This window comes from Trichosurus vulpecula, chromosome 9 (genome assembly GCF_011100635.1).
Source record: "Trichosurus vulpecula isolate mTriVul1 chromosome 9, mTriVul1.pri, whole genome shotgun sequence".
NCBI lineage: Eukaryota > Metazoa > Chordata > Mammalia > Diprotodontia > Phalangeridae > Trichosurus > Trichosurus vulpecula.
The window spans coordinates 8,408,234-8,435,288 of NC_050581.1; the positions used below are offsets into that span (position 1 = coordinate 8,408,234).

At 40.6% G+C, this 27,055-nt stretch overlaps 1 protein-coding gene across 1 annotated transcript in view; it reads right to left on the bottom strand.

Annotated features, from left to right (window-relative positions):
* INVS (inversin) overlaps positions 1 to 27,055 on the bottom strand; it is a 248,854-nt gene that overhangs the window by 47,499 nt on the left and 174,300 nt on the right. The window contains exons 8-11 of the mRNA XM_036737636.1: positions 14,957 to 15,128; positions 12,253 to 12,408; positions 8,471 to 8,700; positions 1,643 to 1,749 (exon numbers count right to left, since the gene is read on the bottom strand). Of these exons, the coding sequence (XP_036593531.1) occupies positions 1,643 to 1,749; positions 8,471 to 8,700; positions 12,253 to 12,408; positions 14,957 to 15,128 (665 nt within the window). The remainder of the gene's footprint in view (positions 1 to 1,642; positions 1,750 to 8,470; positions 8,701 to 12,252; positions 12,409 to 14,956; positions 15,129 to 27,055) is intronic.

Here is a 27,055-nt window from a genome sequence, read left to right on the forward strand (position 1 = left end):
CTCATGAAGAATGATCTTAGGATCTCTGGACTGAGGAATTCCCCAATAGCTAAGACCTGAATCACAATCAGATATTTTTCACCAGGTCTTTGTTTTAATCAACAACATAAGTGACATTCAGACAGTTTGTAAACGCGAACAATGAGCTGTAAGTTATCTTACAGAGCAGGAAAGAAGCACCTGGGTTCAAGACGGGACCTCAGCTACATTCCTTCTCTCATACTAGTTGTGTGACCGTAAGTTATTTAACATTTTCAAGCATCGGTTTCTTCATCTGTGAAATGGGAATCATGATGTTACCTACTTTATAGGATTGTTGGGAAGAAGGAACTTTGCGGATAAATCTTAAGTCTTTTTATAAATGTTATGTTGTCACTGTTGCAGTTTTTATTATTCCTGGTTCATTTCCTTTCCCTCTTCCTTCTCCATTGTCTTCAAAGAGAAAAAACTCGTCTTTTTATCATTTACTTGTTCATCCACTTGTTCAGTCCTGAGCATCACTAGACCAAGCGAGTTTCACTCATGATCAAAACTCTTCTAGGAGAGAAAGCAAGCTATAATGGAGGAGTGTTGAGTCAGGAGACTTGGGTTCTAATGCTGGCTCTAACACCTGTTAGCTGTGTGGCCATAGGAAAGCCTTCTAACCTCTGTGTGTCTCACTTTCCTCATCTGTACAATGGGTTTTCTTACTGCTTGTACTTTCTGCCTCACAGAAATCTTGTAAGGAAACTGCTCTGTAAATGTCAGCTACTATTTTGCAGCGGCCTTAATTATCCAAATGAGAGACATTGATTCTCGGTGTATGTCTTTTATACAGGCAGTCTGGTGCATTAGTGGATTTTTCATTTGCTGTTTCAAGTAATTGCTGTGTGTTGGACCTCCTAGACTCTCTCCTCTCCTAATGAATGACTTTTTTTTTAACCAATCCCTGTGGGGTGCAGAGCCACTGGCTTATAGGAGGAGGAGTATGTGAGTGTTCTGTCTGGTCTTCTCTGTGTAGCTAAACCAATTCCTTGCATTTTATTTCCAGGTAAACTTTAGTTGTAGATGGGGAGAAGGGTGGGTGACGGAGCTCAAAATTATCTCCTGGAGAGTAAGGCAGAGAAAAGGAAGAAGAAAAGATATGTGCTTCTCTCTATTTTGGCCTGAGCTTTCCTATTCTTATTGCTTGTTAACCCACTTAACCAGATCTTACATTATGCCTCTTCCTCAACTTTGGCCTGAAAACCTCACACCCTGGATTCAGAGTAGCCCCACACACTCTCTTTCTATAATTAACAGAACCCCCACCCCTCTCCCCACCTCTGATCTGTACTATACCTTATATGGGCCACACTCTGCCTGGCTAAGGTCTGCTCACTGCTCTTGACTCACAACTGATTGACATTCTGGACTTGTCTTTCTCCATTTGTAAAATGAGACAAGACAAGCTATAACAATCAGTTGCCAGTGGAGGCAGAGCTGACCACAGCACCCTTTCACCGTTTGTTCAAGATCTCTTCGGTGTCATTTCAGTTGACTTTAATATCGTTAATTTCTCTTCGACAACATGGAAACCGATGTTTTTGGTTTTTGGGTTTATTTTCATCTAGAAGCAAAGGTGTGTATCGAGCAGGTCTGTGGGTTTTCACCAGCACTTTACCTTTCCTCGTTGTTTTCCATCTGATTGGGAAAAGCTGCAAAACTGAGTAGCAATTTTATAGCATCGAGGTAGCCGTTGTTACAGGACCAGTGCAGTGCCGTTCTGCCCTGTGAACAAGAACAAAGAGCAAACACTTCTAAAGCAAAAGACCGTTCAGGGTTTTAAAAGAATACCATATTATGCCAACTTAAAAAGACAGATATTTGCATGTATATTCAATTTAAACAGCAGAAATGCCTAGGGGTGAGGGTGGGTGGAGGAGAGAAAGGAGGAAAAAAGAAACCAGGTCTCAGAAAGACTGCTTTTGAACTTTAGCTTTTAATACAATTGGAAGGAAGTAAGCAAGCAAGCATTTATTAAGCACCTACTCTGCGCTAGGAACCAAGCACTAAGAACTTTACAAATACAATCTTATTTGATCCTCATGTAGCTGCTCTCATTGTCCTCATTTTATCCTCGAAGCGAGGCAGGCAGAAATGAACGGACTTGTCCAGGGTCACACATCTAGTAAATCTCGGGAGCTGGAGTTGAATTTAGGTCTTCCTGACCCTAGGATTGGAGAATTACCTTATCCGAGGGGTAGTCTTTTTAAAAAAGGCAAATCTTTCCCCCGGCTCAATTTTAGTTTAATTTTAGTTTAGTTCAGAGTCAATTCCGGAGGAAAAGGCACATAGGTAATCAGGCTTTTCTTACACGGCTCCTGAAACGTGCCTTGGTGGCTAGCTTCCCACAGTGACTGCTTGGTTGGACACAACACCCATGGCATGTTAAGCTCAGAGACAGGGGATGGGAACTGAATTTGTTATTTGTTGTTAAGTCATTCAGTTGTACCCAACTCTTTGTGACCCTGTGGCCCTTACTACCCTAGTACTATCCATGGGGGTTTCTCAGCAAAGATACTGTAGTGGTTTCATTTCTTTTTCCAGTGGATTAAGGCAAACAGAGGTTAAATGACTTGCCTAGGGTCACACAGCTAATAAGTGTAGGAGACTGGATTTGAACTCAGATCTTCCTGACTCCTAGCCTTGTGCTCTCTCCATTGAACCAATTCAAATGAGCAAACGCTATCTTCTCTTCAACTCATAAGTAGTCTTAGAGTTGCCTGGAGCACTGAGCACTGAGAAGTTAGATGACTCGCCCAAGGTCACGGAACCAGAATACGTCCAAGGTGGGACTTGTACTCAGATCTTTTGAGGCAGCTCTTTCTACTGTACCACATCGTCTCTTAAATTCCTCTATGCTGTGGGAAAACAACACAACAAAGCCTCATTTTATAATACCACATCCAAGTATGTTCCTGAAAGTTCTTGTCAAATATGAGTCTGACATAGGATGTTGCGTTTTTTTTTTCCCCACTGACTTCTACTGCAGCCCATTGTCTTAATTTCTGATTGGCCTTCAATGAAAACTTGGACTTTAAGCTCCTCTGTCTCTGAAGGTTTGTCAAATAGTGAAATGTCTTCTTTGTACAAGCACCATGTGCTTGCACTAATAGTCCGGTTGCTACAGCTTTATAATCAGCTTTGCTCCACTTCTAGTCTATAGCCACTAGTATACAGCAGAGATCATGGCAAGACTGGAGGCTCCTTGAGGGCAAAGGCTGTGCCATCTTTACATCCGTCCCTCACCCCTAGTGAGGGGTGCCTAGTGTACTTGGCATGGTCATAGTAGGTGCTTGATATATATATTTGTTGAATGGAGAAAAGATATGTCATGGGCAGAGGGATGGTGAAGTAAAGGCAGGGACTTGCTCGAGCTCTCCTCCAACAGCTCCAAATAACTTTTAAAAATGACTTTAAACAAATCCTAGAGCAGAAGAAAGATGGAGGGAAACAGTGTTCCAGCCCAGGACAACTCAGAAAGTTGGCAGGAAAGGTCTGTTGTACCAGGGTGAGAGAGGAGTACAGTCCAGAGCAGGCTGCACCAGCACAGACAGGGCCCCAGCAAACCAGCAGCAGGCCTTGGAAGCCACTTAACCAGCAAAAGCAGCAGCTGCTTCCAGAGCTCTCAGTCCACAAATGGTAAGGGGGTCAAACAACCGGTCAGAAAGAGATTACAGGGGTCTCTTTGCTAGCATGGAGGCAGAACTCTGTTGCTTTGCCCATACACAGATCTGGGTCACATTCCTGGGTGGCAGTTCCAGGGAGAGGAGGAGTGTTAGCACAGTAGAGCTTGTGGCCACAGGGGAGCAGGGACCCTTGTCACAGTTCAAAGGCAGAAAAGAGTCACTCACAGACCAGAGCATAGGCCAGGAGAGGAGTAAAGACCTCTCCTTAGATCATACCACCTTGAAAGAACTGAAAACTTACAGGTCCCTAGAAGTATCTCTGAAAATAGCTGCACAAAAACCCTGAAGCTTGGGACAGTGCACCCTCCACCCTGGAAGCAGAGCCCTACTTTAACAAACAGTTAAAAGTCAAGTAATGTGCTGGGAATATGAGTAAACAGAAAAAAAAAAACTCCGACTATAGAAAGTTACTATGGTGACAAGGAAGATCAAAACACACACTCAGAATAAGACAACAAAGTCAAAGCTCCTACATCCAAAGCCTCTAAGAAAAATATGAATTGGTCTCAAGCCATAGAAGAGCTCAAAAAGGATTTTGAAAAATCAAGTAAGAGAGGTAGAGGAAAAATTGGGAAGAGAAATGAGAGTGATACAAGAAAATCATGGAAAAAAACAAGTCAACAACTTGATAAAGGAGACACAAAAAAACACTGAAGAAAATAACAGCTTAAAAACAGACTAGGCAAATGGTAAAAGAGGTCCAAAAAGTCAATGAGGAGAAGAATGTCTTAAAAGGCATAATTGGCCGAATGGCAGAGGAGGTCCAAAAGCTCACTGAAGAAAATAATTCCTTAAAAATTAGAATGAAGCAAATGGAAGCTAACATCTCTTTGGAAAAACAACTGACCTGGAAAATAGATCCAGGAGAGATAATATAAGAATTATTGAACCATCTGAAAGCCATTATCAGAGAAAGAGCTTAGATGTTATCTCCCAAGAAATTATCAAGGAAAATTGCTCTGATATTCTAGAAAAATATATAACAGAAATGGAAAGAATCCACCAATCACCTCCTGAAAGAAATCCTCCCAAAATGAAAACTGCCAGGAATATTATAGCCAAATTTTATGAGTTCCCAGGTCAAGGAGAAAATATTGCAAGCAGCCATAAAGAAACAATTAAAGTACTGTGGAGCCACAGTCAGGTTAAAACAAGATTTAGCAGCCTCTACATTAAAGGATCGGAGGGCTTGGAATATGATATTTTGGAGGGCAAAGGAGCTAGGATTACAACCAAGAACCACCTACCCAGAAAAACTGAGTATAATCCTTCAGGGGAAAAAGCAGATATTCAATGAGATAGAGGACTTTCAAATATTCTTGATGAAAAGACCAGATCTGAACAGAAAATTTGGCTTTCAAATACAAGACTCAAGAGAAGCATAAAAAGGTAAACAAGAAAGGGAAATCATAAGGGACTTTAATAAGGTTAAACTGTTTACATTCCTACATGGGAAGATAGGGGTAGTTAGAAAGAATATATATAGGCAGAGGGCACAGATGTGAGTTGAGTATGAAGGGATGATATCTAAAATTAAAATTGAGGGGTGAGAGAAGAATGTACTGGGAGAAAGAGAAAGGGAGTGGAATAGGATAAATTATCTCACGTAAAAGAGGCAAGAAAAACCTTTTACAGTGGAGAGCAGAGGGAAGAGGTGAGGGGGGAGTGAGTGAACTCTCATCAGAATTGACTCAACGAAGGAATAACATATACATTCAATTGGGCATAGAAATCTATCTTACCTTACAAGAAAGTAGGAGGGGAAGGGGATAAGAGAAAGGCGGGAGTGATAGAAGGGAGGGCAGATTGTGGGAAAGGGTAGACAGAAGTAAAACACTTTTGAGGAGGGACAGGGTGATAGAAGAGAGAGAACAAAATAAATAGGTATAGTGGTAACCAGGGCAGGGTTTGTTGCTGTTCTTCTCTTAAGTACCTTTGATGAGTCTGGCCTTTGTTTGAATGGGGCAGGTAAAGTGGGATCTTGTTTTTTGTCTTGGAATGTTTCTCAGCACTAAGACAATCGAGAGTCATTGAATTGTATATGATGTGGTGCTAGTGGTTGGAGCTTTCCCACACCCTAAATGATGAGCCTTGAGCCTCCAGGACCCTGAGATGGGTGTATAAGATCTGGGGTTGGAATTTTGTTTTGGGGGTATGCTCATTGAAAGAATGTGGGTGACAAGACTCTGGGCAAGCCACTGAACCTGCCCCCCAGCCTGGCTTTGTAACCCAGATAGATAGATGCTGGTGCTTTTCTGGTAACTATGAATTGTGATTTGAATCAGACAAGGTCTGTCTGTTGATGTTTATAATTTCTGTTTGTATTTGCCCTGAAGTTCAGGGGGCTGATCTTTTCCCCCTGAACTAAGTGAATGATATATGCATGTTTAATTAAACTGAGATTGTTAACCCCTTAAAGCTGCTTTCCTTAGAAAAGCAGATCAAAGAACCTGTGTTAGCAGCCTTTCTGTGTGCTGGTTGTTGTTGGTTTTACACAGCCACATTAGCTACTAGTAACATTGTTGTTACAAAAAAATGTGATTGAAGATCTTTCCCACCCATTCAATAGGCCTCAGGTGGGGGCAGTTAAGAGAGGCATGCCCATACCTTTGTGATGCCAATCAGTGATTAAAGATCTTTCCCGAATTCTTTTGAGGATTGGGCATGAAGCCCTTGGGCCCTAAAAAGCACATATACACCGAGAAATTAGCCATTGAGAATTCAGAAGTAAGAAGAGAAGCCAGACTTCAGAATTCAGCCCAAGGAGAAGGAGTAAGAACTCTGAGTCCACAGTGTTGCAGAAGAGAGTGCTGAGGGGAGAGTGGAGACCAGGGAGCTGCAGACCAGAGGGCTGTGGGGGGAGAGGACACAGGCAAGCAAAGAGTTAGGATTCCTGGGTGCTTGTTTGTGGGAAGGCCCTAGCAGGGGGGAAGGTTACAGGATGGCTTGGCTCTCTGCTGTAATACTGTGTTTTAATCTCCTTGTTGCTACATTGAGGTGGGCTTACTGGTTATGGAATACAATTACTACCATATTGAATTGGAATTACTGGTTCTGGGATTTGATTCTTTGGTGCCTAAATAAATGTTATACTTCCTCTACCTTCTCCCTAGAGAGTTTTTCATACTTTGCGATTCTGAACCATACAGGCATGTTCATGGTCATCTTCGAGGTCATGAATCTTGCCTTACTGATACAATGTTGGGGGGGGGCGGGGAATAGGATGGAGGGAAATACGGTTAGCAATAGTAACTGTGAAAAAATTTTGAAGCAAGTTTCTCTGATAAAGGCCTCATTTCTCAAACACATAGAGAACTAAGCCAAATTTATAAAAAACAAGAGCCGTTCCCCAAATGATAAATGATGAAAGGATGTGGTAAGTTTTCAGATGAAGTAATCAAAGCTATCTATAGCCATATGAAAAAATGCTCTAACTCACTATTGATCGAAGAAATGCAAATTGAAATAATTCTGAGGTACTGCCTCATACCTATTAGATTGGCTAATAGGACAGAAAAGATAAATGACAAATGTTGGAGGATATGTGGGAAAAATGAGATATTAATGCACTGTTGGTAGAGTTGTGAACTGATGCAACCATTCTGTAGAGCGATTTGGAACTATGTCCAAAGGGCTATAAAACCTTGCATAGCCTTTGATCTAGCAGTACCACTACTAGGTCTTTATCCCAAAAGAGATAAAAAACAAAAAGGAAGAGGACTCATATGTACAAAAATATTTATAGCAGCTCTTTTCTGAAGGCAAAGAGTTAGAAACTGAGGGGATGCCCATCACCTGGGGAATGGCTGAACAAGTTGTGGTACGTGATTGTGATGGAATCCTATTGTATCATAAGAAATGATGAGCAGGATGCTCTCAGAAAAACCTGGAAAGATCTGTATGGGCTGATGCAAAGTGAACAGTAATATTGTACATGATCAGCTGTGAATGACTTAGCTATTCTCAGCAATACAATGATCCAAGACAACTCTGAAGGACTTAGGATGAAAAACGTTATCCATTCCCAGAGAAAGAACTCATGGTGTCTGGATACAGATTGAAACATATGTTTTTCACTTTTTTTTTTTTTGAGTTTTTCTGTTTTCTTTCATAACATGACTGTTATGGATATGTTTTGTGTGACCACATGTATAACCTATATTGAGAATTGGTGGGAAGGGAGGAAGGGAGATAATTTTGAACTAAAAAATTTAAAAACAAATGTTAAAATTGTTATATGCAACTGGGGAAAAATAAAATACTAAATGTCTAAAAAAAAGATATGACTTGAGCATTTTAACGTCTATTATATATAACATATAGATAGCTAGGTGGCGCCATAGTACACAGAGCTCTGGGTCTGGAGTCAGGAAGACTCATCTTTCTGAATTCAAATCCAATCTCAGACATTTACTAGCTGTGTGACCCTGGGCAAGTCACTTCACCCTGTTTACCTCAGTTTCCTCATCTGTAAAATGAGCTGGAGAAGGAAATAGCAAATCACTCCTCTATCTTTGCCAAGAAAACCCCAAATGGGGTCATGAACAGTGGGACACAACTGAAATGATTGAAAATATAAGATATTATACAATACAGCATCATATGGTCATATAATTATAAGTATATAATTAAAATTATATTATCATATATAACATTTAATTATTTACTTTTAAAAATCCCTGTGTGAAGGAAGGTTCCAGACATAAGAATGATAAAGCAAACTGAATGTATTAGGGTAAAAAAAACTACCTAATCCCTACCTCTTTGTCTTGTATGTTAGGGTCTGCATTATTTTCCATGAGCAAGGCCATGCAGTTAATGTAGCCTCCATAAGCAGCACACTGCAAGGGGGTTCTTCCTGCATAATCTTGTACATTTGGATTGATTTTATTTTCAATCAATATTTGACAAACATCAGCATTTCCTCCCAGGGCTGCCCAGTGAAGAAGAGAATGGCCATCTTGGTCTACGAGATCGACCCTTGCTCCACCTGTAATGAGAAAGATAAATGATATTTAAAACATCTAATAAATAGAAAAAGGAAGTGTGGTGTAGGAGATAGAGCACAGGCCTTGGAGTCAGCAGGATGTGAATTCGAGTCCCATCTATGACACCTACTAGCTATGTGACCCTAGCCAAGTCACCTAGCATTTCAATGGCTTGCACAACTTCTTAAAAGTGTAAGTTGTAGAACAGATGCTGATCTACCTTTCTTCACCAGAAATTCCTTATGATATTACATATGAAATTCCACTGACATTATAGGTTCTGTCCAAGCATTCCACTTACCTCCCCCCAGCCCCTCAAAAAGGAAAACCAAACCCAGAATTTGGGTTTTTTATTGGGGTCATTAGAAAGGAATGAAAGAGAAACATTAATCAGAAGACTGAATTGATGAATTCCTGGCCCTCAGTAAAATGAAGTTCTGTGTTCAAGATACTGAATAAAATATCAGCATCTTACACATGCTAGTTTTCATGCTTATTTCTTTGACTAAAAAGTATATTGACTTTAGAGTCTGTCAAGCTATAGTGGATAATCTACTGGGCTTGGAGTTCCAAAAACTCGAGTTCCAGCTTGTCTCCTGGGCAAGTCACTTAAGCTGGTGGTGCTTTAGACTTCTCTGAAGGATTTATCAACTGAGTGGTAGAGAAATTGTGCTGGAGAGAGTTCCCATGCTGGGAGATCCTCATGCTGGCAAAAATCACAGATCCTCCTTTTATTTTAATTTAAAATATGTCTATCTGTCTTAGAGGCCAGTTGTGAGGTAAAACCCCAATTTGGTTGTATTCCCTGTCAGGCCTACACATTTCTCTATGCCATTCAGGGAAAAGCTCTAAACATAAAGGTCTCAGTTGCACCATGCCCCACAAGTGAGCTTAGACCATGAAGAGGACAATAATAGATAGCGTCTTCCTGACAGGCTGTTGTGAGATTGAATAGAAGCAAAACTACTTGTAAACGGTGAAGCACTATGTACATGGAATTATCATCATTAGCCTCGTCATTATCATTGAGAGGCAGCTTGGAATGGTAGACCTAATTGACCTTGGAACACCTGGATTCAAGTCCTTTGGGTCACATACTGGCTGTGTGACCTTGGGCAAATCATTTAACATCTCAGTACTTCAGTAGAGATAGTTTTCTCATCTGGGAGGTCTCTAAACCAATGAAATCATTGGTCCAGTTCCTATTCCTATCCTTATAACAATAGAGATATTATTACACCATAACCTTGGATGTCAACCACATTTAGCCAATCAACAAATATTTATTGAGGTCCTACTATGCGCACTGGAGATACAAGTACAAAGAGACACAAAATTACCTTTATTGTTCTACTTTCCTTGTCCTCTGTTTCCCCAACACTGAAATACATGTTAAAAAAGGAAATGAAAAAACGCCCTTCCCAGTTTTGCAGAGGTTTGGCAACATACAGCTTACCTTCCTGCTGTACACTTTGAGGAATTTAAGCATTCGTTTGTCTAAAAGATCGATCAAACAATGATTTCTTTCCATGTATGCTCACTTAAAATATCAATGGAGAGTCAACAGCCTGAACACAGTGTGTGCTCGATAAATTCTTCACAAATGAGTAAATGAAAATACAGCCTCGCTCTCACAAAGAACTCAAAAAGCTCACAAGACAGCTGGAGGCAGTAAGAAAATGGCATTTCTATTTTAAAATCTTGTTTACATTTTGTTGGAAATGTTCAGCTCTGGATAAGGGCTGTGGGCTCTGTGTGAAAGCAGTTTCTGAATAGCCCTCTTGTGGGAGTTGTCGGAAAAGCTACAGGTTGTAAATGATACTAAGAAAAGAAATTCTGTCAAGTGAAAAGTGGAATTATGACTTCTCAAGTCTCTTCCAATTCTGAGGTTTCAAGAGTCAAAGTATTCTGTAAAGGGTGCGACCAGTAGGATCCCAGGAATGCTTCTATCATTTTTTTTCCTTTGTGAAGCCCATTGATGAGGTTTACAAATGATGTCTTAGTAATGAATTGATTGTCAAGGTAATTAATACTTTGAAGCTGTGGCTAGTCATATACCTGAACCACATCCTAGGACTGAGCTGGAGATAGAGACATCCAGAGAGGAGAGGGCCTGGATGGAGATGAAGACTTAGTTCTCTGGAGGGGAGGCACGCATATCTCTGTGAGTGATGCAGGGAACCGAGGCAATGGTGGAGCAATCAGGGAGTTTTTAGGACCAAGTAAGGGACGTAACTGAGCACAATGAGAAAGAAAGCAGTGATGTGGGAGAGGAAACCCAGACTTTATCTTTACTGTACAGTGAGTCATGCTGACTGTGTATGTCTAGAGGAGGGTATTGACTCTTCACTGACACCAAGTGCTTCCCCTGGTCAAGGGAGCCCACTTAAGAAAACACAATGTGTCAGAAACAATGCAGAGATCCTTGGAAGTTGGAATAGTCCAACACCAGTTTCGAGGACTGTATAGAGGCCAGCTGGAGTGACAGGACCTCGCCTTGCCTGTTGATAGGCTCCCATATGAGTTTGTGTTGAGTTAAAGCCCCCAAGATGAATCTCAGAGGCCATTTAGTCCAACTTTTACAGATGAGGAAACTGAGGATCAGAGAAGTTACAGCGAAGTGTGCCCTGTCTACTCAGGTTCCACCCTTTCCTTCTCCCCATACCTCTCCCAGTAAATACTCTCTTCCCATAGATAAGGAGTACCTTGGGCAAAAGTCCTAGTAATTATTCTTTGGCTTTGTTTTTGTTTTTTCTTGGGGGTAGGGTGTCTAGACCTGTGAGTTTGTCAGTATGGGGAACTCCTGGCATGGAAATCCCTTCTTCCAATGCATGCTGGCAGTTTATCTGCACTGACAATCTCAGAGCTGGGGGGAGGGGCTGTACCGAGAGGCTAAATTACTTGTCTATGGTCACCCGGCTAGTATGTATCAGAGCTAGGGCTTGAAAGCAGGTCTTAGTTACTTGACACCACACCGCCTTGCGTCTCTCCTCTGTACAATGAATTATCTGAACTTACTGTTCCAAATCTGTTTTTGCCTTTTTACTTGATATCATCCACATACAATATATATGTGTGTCTATATTACAGTATATGTGTGTATGTCTGCCCTCCCCCCATTTCAGGCTGCTTTCACAGGTCACAAAGATCTCACTTGACGTTCCTAGCAATCATGTGTAGTAGTAAGGACTTATCCTGTTTTATAGATGAAGAAACTGAGATCACATTCCTAGCTAGTGGTGGAAGGAAGACTGGGACCCAGGCCCCTTGTCTTTTAGTCCCTGTCTATCTAACCTACAGGATGGTTGGAGGCAAGCAGTTTACAAATCTTCAGGTGGTTTAGAAATAGGAATTATTTTGGAGTGTTTTACTTCAAACCATGCATTCAGGAACTCCTGTCTTATGCTATTAATTTCTTTGCCCCCTTTTGTGATTCAACAAATATTTATAAAGTGCCTACTATGTGCAAATCACTGTTAGGTGATGGCGATGGGGGCAGAGGGGAGAAGAGATAAAACAAAAATTAGTTCATCCAGCTCACGTAGCTAACTAACCTTTTATAAGTGTCTGAATCACTTCCTTGTGCCCCATTTCACAGGCTCGGAATAGTGGAGTATGCTTCATGACGTCTGTAGCATCCACCTGAGCATGATGGTCCAATAATAACTTCACGGTGCTGACATGGCCAGAAAGGGCAGCTGCATGTAAAGCTAAAAAGGAAGTGAGAAAGTTAATAATAAGATCACGAGAGACAGCCTTACTTTCTCATTGGTCTAAATATATATGTGTGTTTGTGTGTGTGTGTGTGTGTGTGTGTGTGTGTGTGTGTGTGTGCATGTATTTTTCACCCTAATTCCCTAAATTCAAATGGATCTTCATGGCTCCTGATTATCATCTTAGTTACAACCACTTCTCATCTTTTTATGCATGAGTATCACCTAAGAAGTCACTTCCCTTCCTTTTTCCTTTTCTATCCTCACTATTCTTGTCCATGTGGTTTTGTTTGTTTGAAACAATCACCTCTTCTCAGTTATTATTCACTACCTTTTTCTCCCCATTATCCTTTAGAAACACAATTTCTTTAGAAGCTGGAATTCCACTTACCCTCAAATAGAAAATTGTAAGGAAAAAATCTTAATATATCTCAAGGGTGTCAAAGACAGAAACAAAGGTCCAATGTATAAGAAAATATTCACACATTTCTTTGTGGTAGCAAAGAATTGTAAACCAAATAGATGCTCGTCAGTTGGAGGATGGCTAAAAAAACCCCTGCCACACCAGAATCTACAGTATATGATTATGATGGAATATTATTGTGCAATAAGAAATCAGAAATATGAGGAATTTATTGAAACTTGGGAACATACGTGTGACCTGATACAAAGTAAAGTAAGTCAAACCAAGAGAATCGTCTGTGCAATGATTACAACAGCATAACTAAATGCAAGTTGACCTCCAAGTACTGGGGAAAAAACCAACAAAGGTACAAAGAGAAGAAATAATGAAGTATACCTTGTCCTCACAAGGGAGAGGCAGAAGACTACAGTGGCAAAATATTTTAGACATTTTGTCATATAAGGTTTCTGCGTGATGTTTTTGCTTAATTATTTGGTTTATTTTTTTTGTCTCTGTCCTGCCTCCTGTCTCTGGAAAGAACCTGCAATTTTGTTGAAGAATGGAACTCCTTCTACCAATACATATCAGCACCTTCTTAGAAAGGCTTTAGTCTTGGAGAATTGCTTTTAGGCACTGACTGGCTAAATGAATTGTCTAGGGTGACAAACCTAATAGGGATCAGTGGCAGGATTTCAATGTAAGGGCCAAGGCTAGACTGTCAATCTACTACCAACTGTGGCTGCCTCAGTCTCTCTTTTACATTGTTCCCTTAATTGTTTTCCTTTGTCATAATAGATGAGGTCAATTTAGGGGTGGGGCAGGAAATGATTTTGACTGAAAGGTAAAAGGTATCAATTATACGAATTAATTATATATTAAATGATTGTTAAGAAATAATTAATGTTATATTAATTATATCAATTAATTTATATTTTATAAATATATATTATAAAACAATCCCATCTCAATGCAAATATTTACCAAGAATATCTTGAGGAACAAAAGACCAGGGCTGGAAGGGACCGTGAAGGTCAGCTAGTCTCCATTTTACAGGTGAGGAAAATGAATCCCAGAGATCGGAAATAACTTTCCCAAGGTCAAAAACTTAATTACTGTAAGTGGTGGGACTAGAACTTCTATCATTTGACTCCAAGTTCAATTCTCTTTCTGGTACAATGCTTTATACCTCTGGGTGGGAACTTTTTCAAGCGCTGTTTTAAAATTTCCCTTTAAAATCTGCTCTGAAGCTATGAACAGCACATAAAATCTGGGACAGTCACAAACTTTTGACTGGTGTTCTCGGCTGGCTTATTAAATAAGCTCCTTAAGGGTAGGGGTCGTCTCATTTTTTTATCTTTTATCCCAGTTTTTAGCACATAGTTGGCATTTAATAAATGCTTATTGATTGATTTGTAGAGCTACAGGTTTTGGAAGAGAGGAGCAAGCCAGGGGAGACTTTTTTTTTGGCAGGGTTATGTGGATTTGGTGATGTTGGGTGACACCTATTATGCATCTGTGTATCTATGCACATTTGTGTTTTTCCCACAGAATTCTTGTACTCCAAGCTATGCTGTGAGTTGCCTTAAGTCTTGGGCACAGAGAAGGCCCAGTAGTGTCCTTTGCAACACCTTCTGATCCTTCCCTATTCTCTTGGATGTGCTTGTGCCAGGTATTAAGGGATCCTTACAGCTAGCATGAGGCCACGACAACAGAGAATATTTTGATTTGTTGTTGTTCGGTTGTTTTTTAAGTTGTGTTTCATCCCTCATGACCCCAGCTGGAGTATTTTTGGCAAAGATACTGGAGTGTTTTGCCATTTCTTTCTCCAGCTCATTTTACAGATGAAGAAACTGAGGCAAACAAGGTTAAGTGACTTCCCCAGGGTCACAACAGATAGGAAGTGTCTGTGGCCAGATTTAAACGCAGGAAGATGACTCTCCCTGGTTCCCAGTTCAGTGCTCTATTCACTACACCACCTAACTGCCTTTTGATAGATACCTTACTCAGGGGACCTATAAAGAAGGTGGGTAGGTAGAAGGGGCCAGGCAAACTTCCGCTGGAAATGACAATTATGGCATGTTCACTCAGTTCAATTACACTTCCTCATTATTCTCTTGTCTCATCCAGTCCCTAAGTTCTTACCTGTGCCTCCATATTTGTCTGTCATGTTGATATCGATGTCCAGTTTTAAGCTCAGCATTGTCCGAAGGACATCGTCACTGCCTTTTCCTGCTGCCCACATAAAGGATGTTCTTCCCTCGAGGTCTGAATCATCCTTCACAGAGGGATGTTTCAAAAATACTTCCACTGTCTCCTGTAAGAAACTTTACTGAGTGAGCAGTTCACATAATTGCTCTGTTATGACAAAAGAAGTTGTCATGCATTATACATTGTGAAAACTTTTACTTAAGGGTCTCTCTCTCCTTTTTTCCTTTATCAACTACAAATTCTCTTAAGAGCTATAACCCTTAATACCTATACCGTACTCTGTGATAGACTAGGGTAGGGGTGGGAAACCGTTAGCATTAATAAAAGGATTTGTTCTGTAAAACTTGGACTCTGTCAAAAGGCCATACCCAAGGACCTAGAAGGCCACACGTGACCTTGAGGCCGCAGGTTCCCCACCCCTGGACTAGGGTTTCCCTATTTTCTACAAGGAAAAGGCAACAAAGTTGTCCCCTGGGACTTGAATGAATTGCTAAATGCACTTCAATTCTATCCTTCTTCTCATTGGTCTTCTTTGTTCTGTAGGAGCAGTATAAAACCTGAACTTCTGATCTTCTTGGTTCTGTTTTCCATAGAACAAGATGACTGGTATTCTGTAGGTAGAGGCAAAATTTGGCCAAGTTAAGCCCTATAACCAGAAGTAACGTAAACCAAGTTATGATAACCATACCTATACACTGAACAAGGCATTCTGAACTTTGGAGCCTAAAACTGTACTATGATTTTTGGGACACCTGGTTACCTAAAGGCAGAAAAGATCCCACTTGGAGCCTGTTTGGCTTGGAAGATTTGGGAAGACCATGACAGTCACCTTACTCTGCCCTGTTGACCAGATATGCTTCTATGGGGGAAGGGGGCCTGCTTCCAGAGAAGCTAAGTGACATTGTACCCTTGCTGTATTTGGGCAAAGTAAATATGCTTTTATTAACTATTTAATGACTTGTAAATGCCTCATTTTGTCCCAACATGGGACAAAATGGCTGTTATCACCCCTTAGACTATACTGCATGGTACTATACTATTCTGGCGGTATGCTGTAGGAAACAGGAAAGTGGCCTCAAAGTGAGACCTATGTTTATGACTTCCCTTGGAAACATACTGGTTGTATGACCCTGGGCAAGTTACAAACTCCCAGTGTTCTAAGAAACTAAGGTGATCCTCAGACTTTTTGGCCTCAGGCCCCCCTTTTATACTGTTAAAAATTTCTGAAGACTTGCTAAAGAGCTTTTGTTTATATGAGCTGTATCTATCAGTATTTACCTTATTAATTAAATTAATCTTGCCATTAAATTACAATGTCTTGGTATTGTTATGAAAATAGTTTTGACCTCACAGATGCTATTCTATGAGTTGCAGAGAAGGTGCATACCTGCTTTGGTGGAGGGAGTTTCCTCACCTACAAGTTCCCTATTCCACAAGTCCAGTCCTTATTCCTATTTCTTTCATACCATAAGTCTCTGTAGCATCAAACATTAGTTATTCCCCTTACTCAGAATCTGAGTATCATGTATCTGTAAAGAGGGCAATGTGATGTAGTGAAAAGAACACTGGAGCTCAAGTCAGGAGAGACGGATTCTAATCTTGCTTCTACGACTAAGGAGGCTACTGACCTTGGACAGTTCACTTCCTCTTTCAAGGTCTCAGTTTCCCTCTCTGTCAAAATGAGGGAGTTGGACTAGGTGACCACAAAGGTGCCTTCTACCTGTTTTAAACACTAGGAATCTAAGGTTTAAGAAGCATCACTCCTGATCATAGGTGGGGAAATAAAATCAAATGACAGCTCATAGAATCATAGACTATCAGACTTGGAAGGGTCCACAGAGGCCATGAAAGCCAAAGTGGATTTGAGAAAGAATTCTCCCAAGAACACACTTGACACATGGTCATCCAACCTCTTGTAAGCGAGAGCCGCATGAAACAACCCATTTTATTTTTAAGCAGAAGTTGAAGGACTCAAGGAATAATCAGTGTGTCACAGGTAACTGTTGTAGTAAGCTCCCCTACGCTCAAGGATGCTTAGCGAGCACCAATTTCAGGCATAAAAGGCAACGATAAAACATCCCAGTGGGAAAGAATTCTCGGCAGCACTGAATGAGTCATTTGAGCTTAAAGCTTCACTGAGGCTTTTACATACACACACACACACACACACACTCACTCACTCACTCACACAGCTACACTTTACTAATTCAATACTTTAGTGAATCGAAGATTTTATTAGTGCAGGTGTTCCTTCTACTAGGAGAAGATGGCAGCCCACCCACAGCTTTTAATTCTTGTCCGTATTCTTCCACAAATCCTTGACTGGATCTACCCAATGTCCTTCCTTTAGGTCCTTTAACGTTCCATGGGTACTGCTGCAGCACCCAAGCTGTCCGACTAATTATTATTATTCGTTCTCACTCCACGATTGGCCCATCTCCCTTTTGTGGTCATACTCCCTCACCAATATCCTATACCTCACTTCATGTACAGGTCATTCTTGGAACCATATTGCAGCTTATTAGTGCCTACCATGTGCCTTTGGGTCACCGCTGCCTCCTGCTTTCCCTGGCTTCTTTCAAATCTCAACCAAAGTTCTACCTTCTAAAAGCGAGAAGATTGTCCTGCTCCCTCTGAATCTTAGTGCCTTCCTTCTGAGATGATTTCTGATCCATCCTGTCTATATCTTGGTTGTACGTAGTTGTTTGTACGTTGTCTTCCTCGTTAGACTGAGTTTCTTGAGAACAAGGGACTTGTGTTTTTGTTTTTGGCTTTTCTCCGTATTCCCACTGCTTAGGACAGTGGATGGTACATAACAGGTACTTAATAAATCTGAGTTAACTTGACCTGAAACCTTCAATTCTTCAGACCTATGGTGTTCCAAGATTTGTAACTATATGGCATCCCTGGCCTGGGAGAACATTTGTGTTAAAAACATGATTTTTTCTGCTGTGGTACAACTTGGGAACTTTAAAATCACTGAAGTTTCCCAAATGTAATCCAATCTGCTCTCTTCTTCCCATTCAGTTCTGGATACAACCCCTTGTCTATGTACAATGCCTGAACTAACTCAATTAACTGACTTTCCAATTGCATGTCATAGTAGGGACAAAAAGTTTTTTTCACCCATTTAGTTTTTCCTGGATGAATTTTTTGGTTGAGCTCTTTAGAAATCATGCATCGCACTGAGGAGGCCCATTGAAGTTCTGGGTCTTGCTGCGATTAACACAACCTTATCGTAAAGTTAAGGACGTATAGGATTCATTGCCTGCATGACCTTGGACAAATCACTTCATCTTTATGGGCCTCAGTTTCCTCATCTGCAAAATGAGGGGTTGGGGCTAGATGACCTCTGAGGTCCCTTTCCTCTCCAAACCTGTGATCCTGTGATCCTACAACACCATTTACTGCAGAGTTCTGAACTGTTTTTTCCATTATGGACCTCTGTGGAAGTCTTGTGACGTCTACGGACTCTTTCTCATAATCAGTTTTTGAAAGCATAAAATAAAATACCAAAGTTACGAAGGAAACAAATTATAATGAAATAGAGCTATCAACATATTTTAAATTAACTAAATCTAAGCATGACAGATTAAGAACCCCAAAGCGAATCCCGTTTCCATCTGGATTTTGTACATGAAAACCTCCCGTCGTGAACCCTTTTGGTGACCATGTATCGTTTGGTTTTGTGTCTCACTTGATGTTAATAATCAGAGAGTCACAGTAACATTTGTGTGGTTGCACTTATCAAGGGATCTTACATGATCCTAACTCGTCCATGATAGCCTCCATAATGTAGAAGAACCTTCAAAATTATGTTTTACTCTATCAAATCAAGTGCCTTTTTCATGTATGATCAACAACAAAAAATACATACGCAGGCATAGTTTCTTCACCTTTCAGTCAATTGTGTGAGTGTAAAAGATGTGGACTTTTGAAGAAAATAGCTATATTAATAATATGATAGTATAAAGAATGTTTATGTAATAAATTATTTATCTCAGTTGTAGAAGAGGGATAATTTTTTTAGTTCACAAATAGAAGGGATTGTTCAGTACAAGACAGATGCGTTTGACGGCGTGATATAATAATGGATAATATTTACACAGTGCTTTAAAGGTTGCTAAGTGCTTTACATAGACAATCTCATCTGATATTTATAATAACCTTGTGAGGGAGATGCTATTATTGTACCCAGATGAGAAAACTGAGGCTGAGAGAAGTTAAATGAGTTTTCTAGGGTCACACATCTTGTAAATTTTTGAGGCAGCAGGATTTGAACTCACAGAGGTCTTCCTGACTGAAAGTCCAACACCAGATCACTTAGCTGCCACTAAGCCTGCTTCATGTGAAAAAAATAACAACCAGATAATTAAGAAAAGATTGGAAAATTTGGTGACACATATGGTAAATTAAAAATTTGTTATTTTAAAATGCAAGTTATCTTTAAAAAGTCACAGTAATAATTCTCGGCCCACAATAAGTGGTCAAAGGATATTAAAAATTTTCAAGAGATGAAATAGAAATGAATAGTTACTTGAAAAAGTACACAAATTTACTAGTTATCAAAGAGATGTAAATTAAAACACCTTTGAAGCTGCCACCTCACATCTATCAAATGGACAAAGATAGTTAAAGGCACCAAAATTCAATGCTGGTGAGTGGTGGAGGAACAGGCATCACCATTCATTACTACTAGAACTTTAAACACGTAAAATGTTTTTGGTGAGCAATCTGGCAGGATACAATAGGATTTCCAACTGTTGGGAATATACTCTGAAAGTATTATCAAAAACAAGAGGGCTCCCTTTAGAATGATTTTTAAAGTAGTAAAGATGATCTGGAAACACACACACACACACACACACACACACACACACACACACAATAATCTAAATGCTCAACGACAGTAGAGTGGCTAAAGAAGTCATGGTCCATTAATGATGGAAAATAATGCAGTTAAGTACCAACAGGTATGAGGACCACAAAGAAAACTGGAAAAATCGATATGAAATAATACAAAATGAAAACGCAGACCCACAAGAATGAGATGTGCACTAACTACAGCCACAGAAGATGAAACGTTAATGAGAACGGACAGACAAACAACCAGTTCTGATGAGGACTCGGAGAAGCTGAAATGCTCTTTTGCCATTTGACGTCGTTAGTCACAGAGCGAGCTCGGTTAGTTGTATTGCCGTGTGGCGTTAATCTTTTAACAAAACATTTAAAAATGAGGTAAGTCTACTCACAGGATTGTTTGCAAAAGCCTGTTTGCTTCTCATATTTCCATTAGTTACATGTGTTTGGATAATTCTTGTAAAGATTTTATAAAGATGAAAAGATAGGAATAAGACTTGACGGTTAATGATATCACCTTTTAGGGGAGGCATTAACATAAATTTATTATTATAATACAATTATTATAAAATATAATCATTAATACACAAATAACTAATAAAATATTAATATTTCTCTGGCTTTCCCTCATTCTTTTGGTATTTTGCTCTTTCAATGCTTTTACGATTGTTTTTACCTCCTATCTAGTTTTCTTCAGCGTGTGCTTGGTCTGGTCTGGCTCCTTTTCTTGATTTCGTCGTATTTAGTGCTATTTCTTTCTATCTGTTCTTCTAGGCTGAGGTATTAAGAGTTCGAATGAGGTGGTTTCATGGCGCCAATGATAAAAATAGATAGCTACGGAAACACTGGCACATTTGCTCCACTTTCCATCCATTTGTTCTCTTACTAGTTTTATCTACCAGTGCTCTTGACGTGCTGTGATCTAAATGGGCCTCACACCAAGCTTTCTGCAGACTTGTGATTGCTTCTGCCACTATTTCATAAGGTAATACGGCTCATGATTTTCTGCCATCCCCTTTGTAGCATTTTATAAGCAAATTCGTATTTTAAACTGTTGTTACTGGTATGTAATAGGCACACCATAAAAGCATGTTGACCGGCTGATTGATTAGCTGAAATCTCTCTTTTCTCTTTCATAAGGGGATCAAACATTTGCTGGCTAATGTAATTTCTGTGTTCTTTCTGATGGTTAATTGTGGCAACTGATTTATGTTTGCTCAATGTCCTCAGGAAATGATGATAACTAAGACCACTATCTTTGCCTCCTTTTATTTCCATTTTTTGGACTTATTTTGATGGGCCAGGGTGATACTGTTTTCCTGTATGTAATGTATAGCTATATCTTTGTTTCTGATTTGACATTGTTGTAACTGGCAAATGGGTCTATCAGAGGTGGGGAACCTGCAGCCTCGAGGCCACATGTGCTGGTTCCCCAACCCTGGCTAACTGTGTATAGACAGCTGAAATTATTGCCACACCAGTTACCAATCATTTTATTTAAACTGTAGTCAATTTTCTGTTTGGTAATGCCATTTAGTGCTTCCCATGCCCAGTACCCTTTGACTCTCTAGAAGAAAGTATTCACGATACATAGGTATGAAGCCTCTGTTGCACCGGCTATCTTTTCTGGAAGGACTTATCCAGATGGTCCCTCATTTAATTCCATTTTCTTAAGTTATAGATAATAATTGATCAGTGTCCCTGTATAATTTCCTTTTGAGTTTCCTTCCTGCTCAGGTGCATCGAGCTAGGAAAACATGAATGTTGTTCTATAATAAATTGAAACGCTAGGCTATATCTTAGCCCAGATGAGACAGTCACGATCAACCCAGGAGGCAAAATTGCTAGAATATTTGAGCAATCATGAAACTTCCAAGTCATAAAAGGCAAATGGCTATACCTTCTTTGACAGCTTTCATCCCCCTCATTGGGGGTAGACAACAAAAGTGGCCAGGGAAGTACAAGAAGCTATGCAGAGATCAGCAGCAGGGAGAAGCATGGTAGGTAATCAGATCTGATCAGAGAGGACTTAGGCTTAGGAAACAACTTCTGTTTGTAGTAGGTCAGGGCAGCGATGGTTATACTTCTGCCTGCTTTCATTTTTAGTAAATATCCTTTCATAAAACATGTTGTTCAGTTATTTTTCAGTCGTCCCATTTGGAGTTTTTTCGCAAAGATACTGGGGTGGCTGCCGTTTCTTTCTCTAGCTTACGGATGAGGAAACTGAGGCAAACAAGGTTAAGTGACTTGCCCAGGGTCACACAGCTCGTAAGTATCTGAGGCCAGATTTGAACTTAGAAAGATGGGTCTTCCTGACTTCAGGTCCCATACTTTATCCATTGCCATCTAGCTGCCTCTTTATAAAATATAATTGATATTAATTGGTTAATTGATATTGAGGAGAGGCCAGCTGGTTAATTGCTACTGGGGAGATGTTTTTCCAATGAGATATTTCACATTGTCTTCTATTTTTTCATTCTTTTGGTTCTGTTTTATAATTTCTTGATTTCTTATAAAGTCATTAGGTCCATTTGCTCCATTCTATTTTTTAAGGCATTATTTTCTTCAGTGAGCTTTTGGACCTCCTTTTCCATTTGGCTTTTTAAGCCATTCTTCTCCTCCTTGGCTTTTTGGACCTCTTTTGCCATTTGAGTTAGTCTGTTCTTTAAGGTGTTATTTTCTTCAGTATTTTTTTGGGTCTCCTTTAGCAAGTCCTTGACTCGTTTTTCATGGTTTTCTTGCATCACTCTCATTTCTTTTTCCAATTTTTCCTCTACTTTTCTTACTTGATTTTCAAAATCTTTTTTGAGCTCTTCCATGGCCTGTGACCAATTCATATTTTTCTTGGAGGCTTTTGATGGAGGATCTTTGAATTTGTTGTCTTCTTCTGGTTTTATGTTTTGATCTTCTTTGTCACCAAAGTAAGATTCTTTACTCTAAGTATTTTTACACTGTTTGCTCATTTTCCCAGCCAATTACTTGAGTTTTGAGCTCTTTGTCAAAGTATGACTCTGCTTCCAGAGTAGAGAGTGCTTTGTCCCGAGCTTCAGGGGTTTTGCAGAGCTGTTTTCAGAGCTACTTGTAGGTGCCTATAAATTTTCAGTTCTTCTGAGGTGGTATCATCCAAGGAGAGGTGTTTACTCCTCACCTGGCCTGTGCTCTGGTCTGTGAATGACCTCAAGCACTCTTTTCTGCCTTGGAACTGTGAGGAAGACTCCCTCTCCACAGCCACCACAGGCTCTTCCACACCAGTGCTCCTCCTCACCCCAAGATCACCACCCAGGACTGTGACCCAGATCCAAGCAGGGCAAAGCAAGAAAATCCTGCCTCAGTGCCAGCAAAGAGATCCCTGTACTCCCGCTCTGATCAGCCACTTGATTCCCCCCACTGTCTCTGGGCCTGGAGCTCCAGAAGCAGCCGCTGCTGCTGCTGCAGCCACCTACTCAGCCCCGGGGCTCAGGCCAGACTATGCTCTTCTCTTGCCCAGGTCCAGCAGAGTTTTCCCACTGACCTGCTAAGTGGTCTTTGATGTTTGTGGGTTGAGAAGTCTGGAAACTGCCACAGCTGCTGGTGATTCAGTTCCCTGAGGCCTACTCAGCCTAGTCTGCTCTGCCCAGCCCATGCTGGCCTGCTTTTTGCTCCCAGCACCATGGGATAGAAATTCCTGTTGACCTTCCAGGCTGTCTTGGGCTGGAGACTTGTTTCACTCTGTCATTTTGTGGGTTCTGTAGCTCTTGAATTTGTTTAGTCATTTTTATATTAATCTGGAGGCATTTGTGGGAGAGCTCAAGCAAGTCCCTGCTTTTACTCCGCTGTCTTGGCTCCTGCTACTGAGGAGATGTTAATGGGTTTTTTGACAATGGGGGAAACACACCAGATAGGGGCTCATAAACAGAAGTATTATAAAAACTCCCTAGTCCCTCAGGGTTACCCCTAGAATCCTGAAGGGAGATGAAGGTAGCCATGCCCTAGGGATATGACCTCTTGATGTGTGCAGAATTTGGGAAAGTGAGTCCTAGAGCCTATTAATATACCGTTATGATTTCCAACTTAGTCCACCAGTTAACTTGTGGGACAGTCATTCAAAATTTTACCAGTTGTCTCTTCAGTATATGCTGCAAGACTGGGCTTCTCAAAATAATACTTTGGATGACTGTAAGAAAGTTCAGGCCCAGTGGTTCTACTGGTGACCATCGTTCTAGCCTCTTCCATCTCAACAAATAATCCAGACAGCACAATTTAAGTTTATCACAACATTCACTGACATATCACCATCAGTCAATTCAGATAGGAGCCTTCTATAAGTCAAACGGAACTGCAATTTAACATCCTAGGCCAGGGGTGGGGGACCTGTGGCCCTCTAGGTCCTCAGGTGCAGCCCTTTGACTGAATATAAGCTTCACAGAACAAAATGAAGTTTGGATTCCGTCAAAAGGCCGCACTTGAGGACCTAGAGGGCCATATGTGGCCTTGAGGCCGTAGGTTCCCCATCCCTGGCCTAGGCTGTTAATGCCTTTTTTTGTTGGCAAGACAATCAGGGTTAAGTGACTTGCCTAAGTTCACACAGCTAGTAAGTGTCAAGTTTCTGAGGCCAGATTTGAACTCAGGTCCTCCTGACTCCAGGGCCAGCGCTCTATCCACTGGTCCACCTAGCTTCCCCTGTTAATGCTTTCGATGAGCCTTTATCAACCTCTTACAACTCTATTTAGAATATAGGCAAGAATTAAATGAAGGAATCTCCATCTTAAATATAAATCAGAGCTGTTGGTATAATGGGTAGAGGGCTGGACTTACAGTATAGAAGCCCTGGGTTCAAATCCTTCCTTTAATACTTATTAGGGTGTGACCCTGTTCGAGTCACATAAACTCTCTGAGCTTCGGTTTTATCATCTTTAAAATGTTAGTGTTGAGCCAGATGACCTCCAATGTCCCTTTCAGCTCCAAATCTAAGATCCTACGAATTAAACAGAGAAATGCGAACAAAGAATGCTTATGAGTCCCTGCCATAAGAAAGGAAGAGTATCAAATTGTTATGTAAGGATTATGTATGTTGAGGTTTGAAAAGGTATGTAAAGTACTTGTAACCTTTGAATTCTGCTTACTCAGGTGTGTATACAATAAGTGAATGGATCCATTAATAAAGAAATTTGTTGCAGGCCACAGGATTTTTATCCCTAATCAACAGAATGACTAACCGTGATTTTAGAACACTCATGATGAGACACACTGCATATCTCTAGACAGAGAGGTGATGGACTTATAGGCTGAGGGTGTATATGTGTGTGTGTGTGCACATACATGTATGTATAAAACGTGTATACACACATATGTATATTTGTGCATATACACATAGATACACAGAGACAGTTCTCAGTTTATGGAAGTAGACCATTCTGCAGATCTCTACAGAAAGTGATTGTTACATGATGAAAATTTGCCCCCACCCACCCACTTCACTTAGCCTATATAACAAAGGCATACACAAAATAAAGCCTTTACACGAGTCATAAAATGTTCTAAAATGTAAACACATTAAATACTGCTCCTTGATAATAAACAGAACTATGAAATGAAAGGCAAAGTTAATGGTAAAGAATGCATGGTACTGTCCAATGAAGTTAACAAAGTGTGGAGTATGTTCTCTCGATTCTGCTCATTTCACTATTACTTCATGCAAGTCTTTTCACGTTTTTCTAAGATCAGTGAGCTCATCATGTTTTGGAGCGCAGAAGCTCTCCTGTGAGATGTTTACACAGTGGCACTCTTTTTTCCCTTGTATATCTGATGATAGCAAACAATATTATGCTTTAGAATTCTTCACATAAAGTTGAATTTGTGTAAAGCTCATTTGTTACTGTTCTAGTTGTTAGGACATTTAGTGGGAGATTGTTTGGAAATTCAGCAGATCCTCTCTGTAGAATTTATAAGATGGCATGGACAAAATTTGCCAGGTCTGAGAAGGCATGGTAGCCAAGGGGTGCGGTGGACAGAACGCTGGATCTGGAATCAGGAAGACCCAAGTACAAATCCAGCCTCCAAAACTAGTTAGCTGTGTGACTCTGGCCAAATCACACCTTTCTATACCCTGTTCCCTAGTCCTAGCTTTCTGGAGGATAGCAAGGTCTATTACTCACTCAAGTGACTTGAAGATGCAAATACAGATAAGCCTCCTGAGACCCCCTAGGGAGGGCAAATGCCTTCATCTGGAAAGACTTTAAGAATTCGTTGAGCCTTGAGAAGAAGAGAATGCATCCCCATGGTCACTCAGGGCAAGTAACCCTAGCATGCATAGTAAGTGAATGAAAACGCTTCTTTCTTTCTGTATCCAAGAAAGTTACTGTTAACATCTTCCTTGTTGTCGTTTGTCCTTCTCAAAGAGGACTGTGACATCGGGAAGGTGATGCCATGACATGCAAGTGAACTGGAAAGGCTGTGAGAAGTGAAAGGGGGGCTGTGTAGTCACCAGTCTTACTTTCTCTTCCAGAGCCATCTGGGTCCAGTTGCAAGATATAGATAAGGATGATTGGAGATGGCCCAGGATGCAGTGGGAGATCTTGACTTTTTAAAGCCAAGATCTTTAACAGGTCTCAGTTTGACTGAAGCATTGCCTCATTCACCTTTTGAGGCTAGATAAGAAAAAGGGCAGAGAATGGCCTCTTTTACCTAGTCCAAAAAAAAAATCAATCTGAGAGAGGAAGACCCTCAGGGTTTCTGGCCAAAACAGAAACAACTGCTAGTTACATTCGCTCTGAGACAATCAGGGCCCAAATAATAACCAAGGGGAGCTTGGCCTGGGACCTACTGTTGGCCAGTCAATGAGAGCCAGAGTGATTTGGGTTTAAGGGCTGGTCCCTTAAGAAAAAAAATCTAGCTGGTAAACCCCAAGATATCTTGCAAGGTTTCCGTGATCAAAGTGACATTCCTTTGAGCAGAGCTCCTACAGGTAGGGGTATGTAGCCAGAGAAGGGGAAGGGAAGGGGAAGGAAGAGGAGGGGAGGAAGGAAGAACATCTTCCTAGGTGAGAGGGGAAAAGAAAAGCAGGCTGATTAACTGCAAAGAGGGTTTTCTATTATTTACAAGTTGTGAAGCATGATAATTGAGAAACTCTGAGTAATACAGATACAGTATTACAGTAATACAGAGTGGGAAGGGTCTGAAAAATGAAGTAGGGAG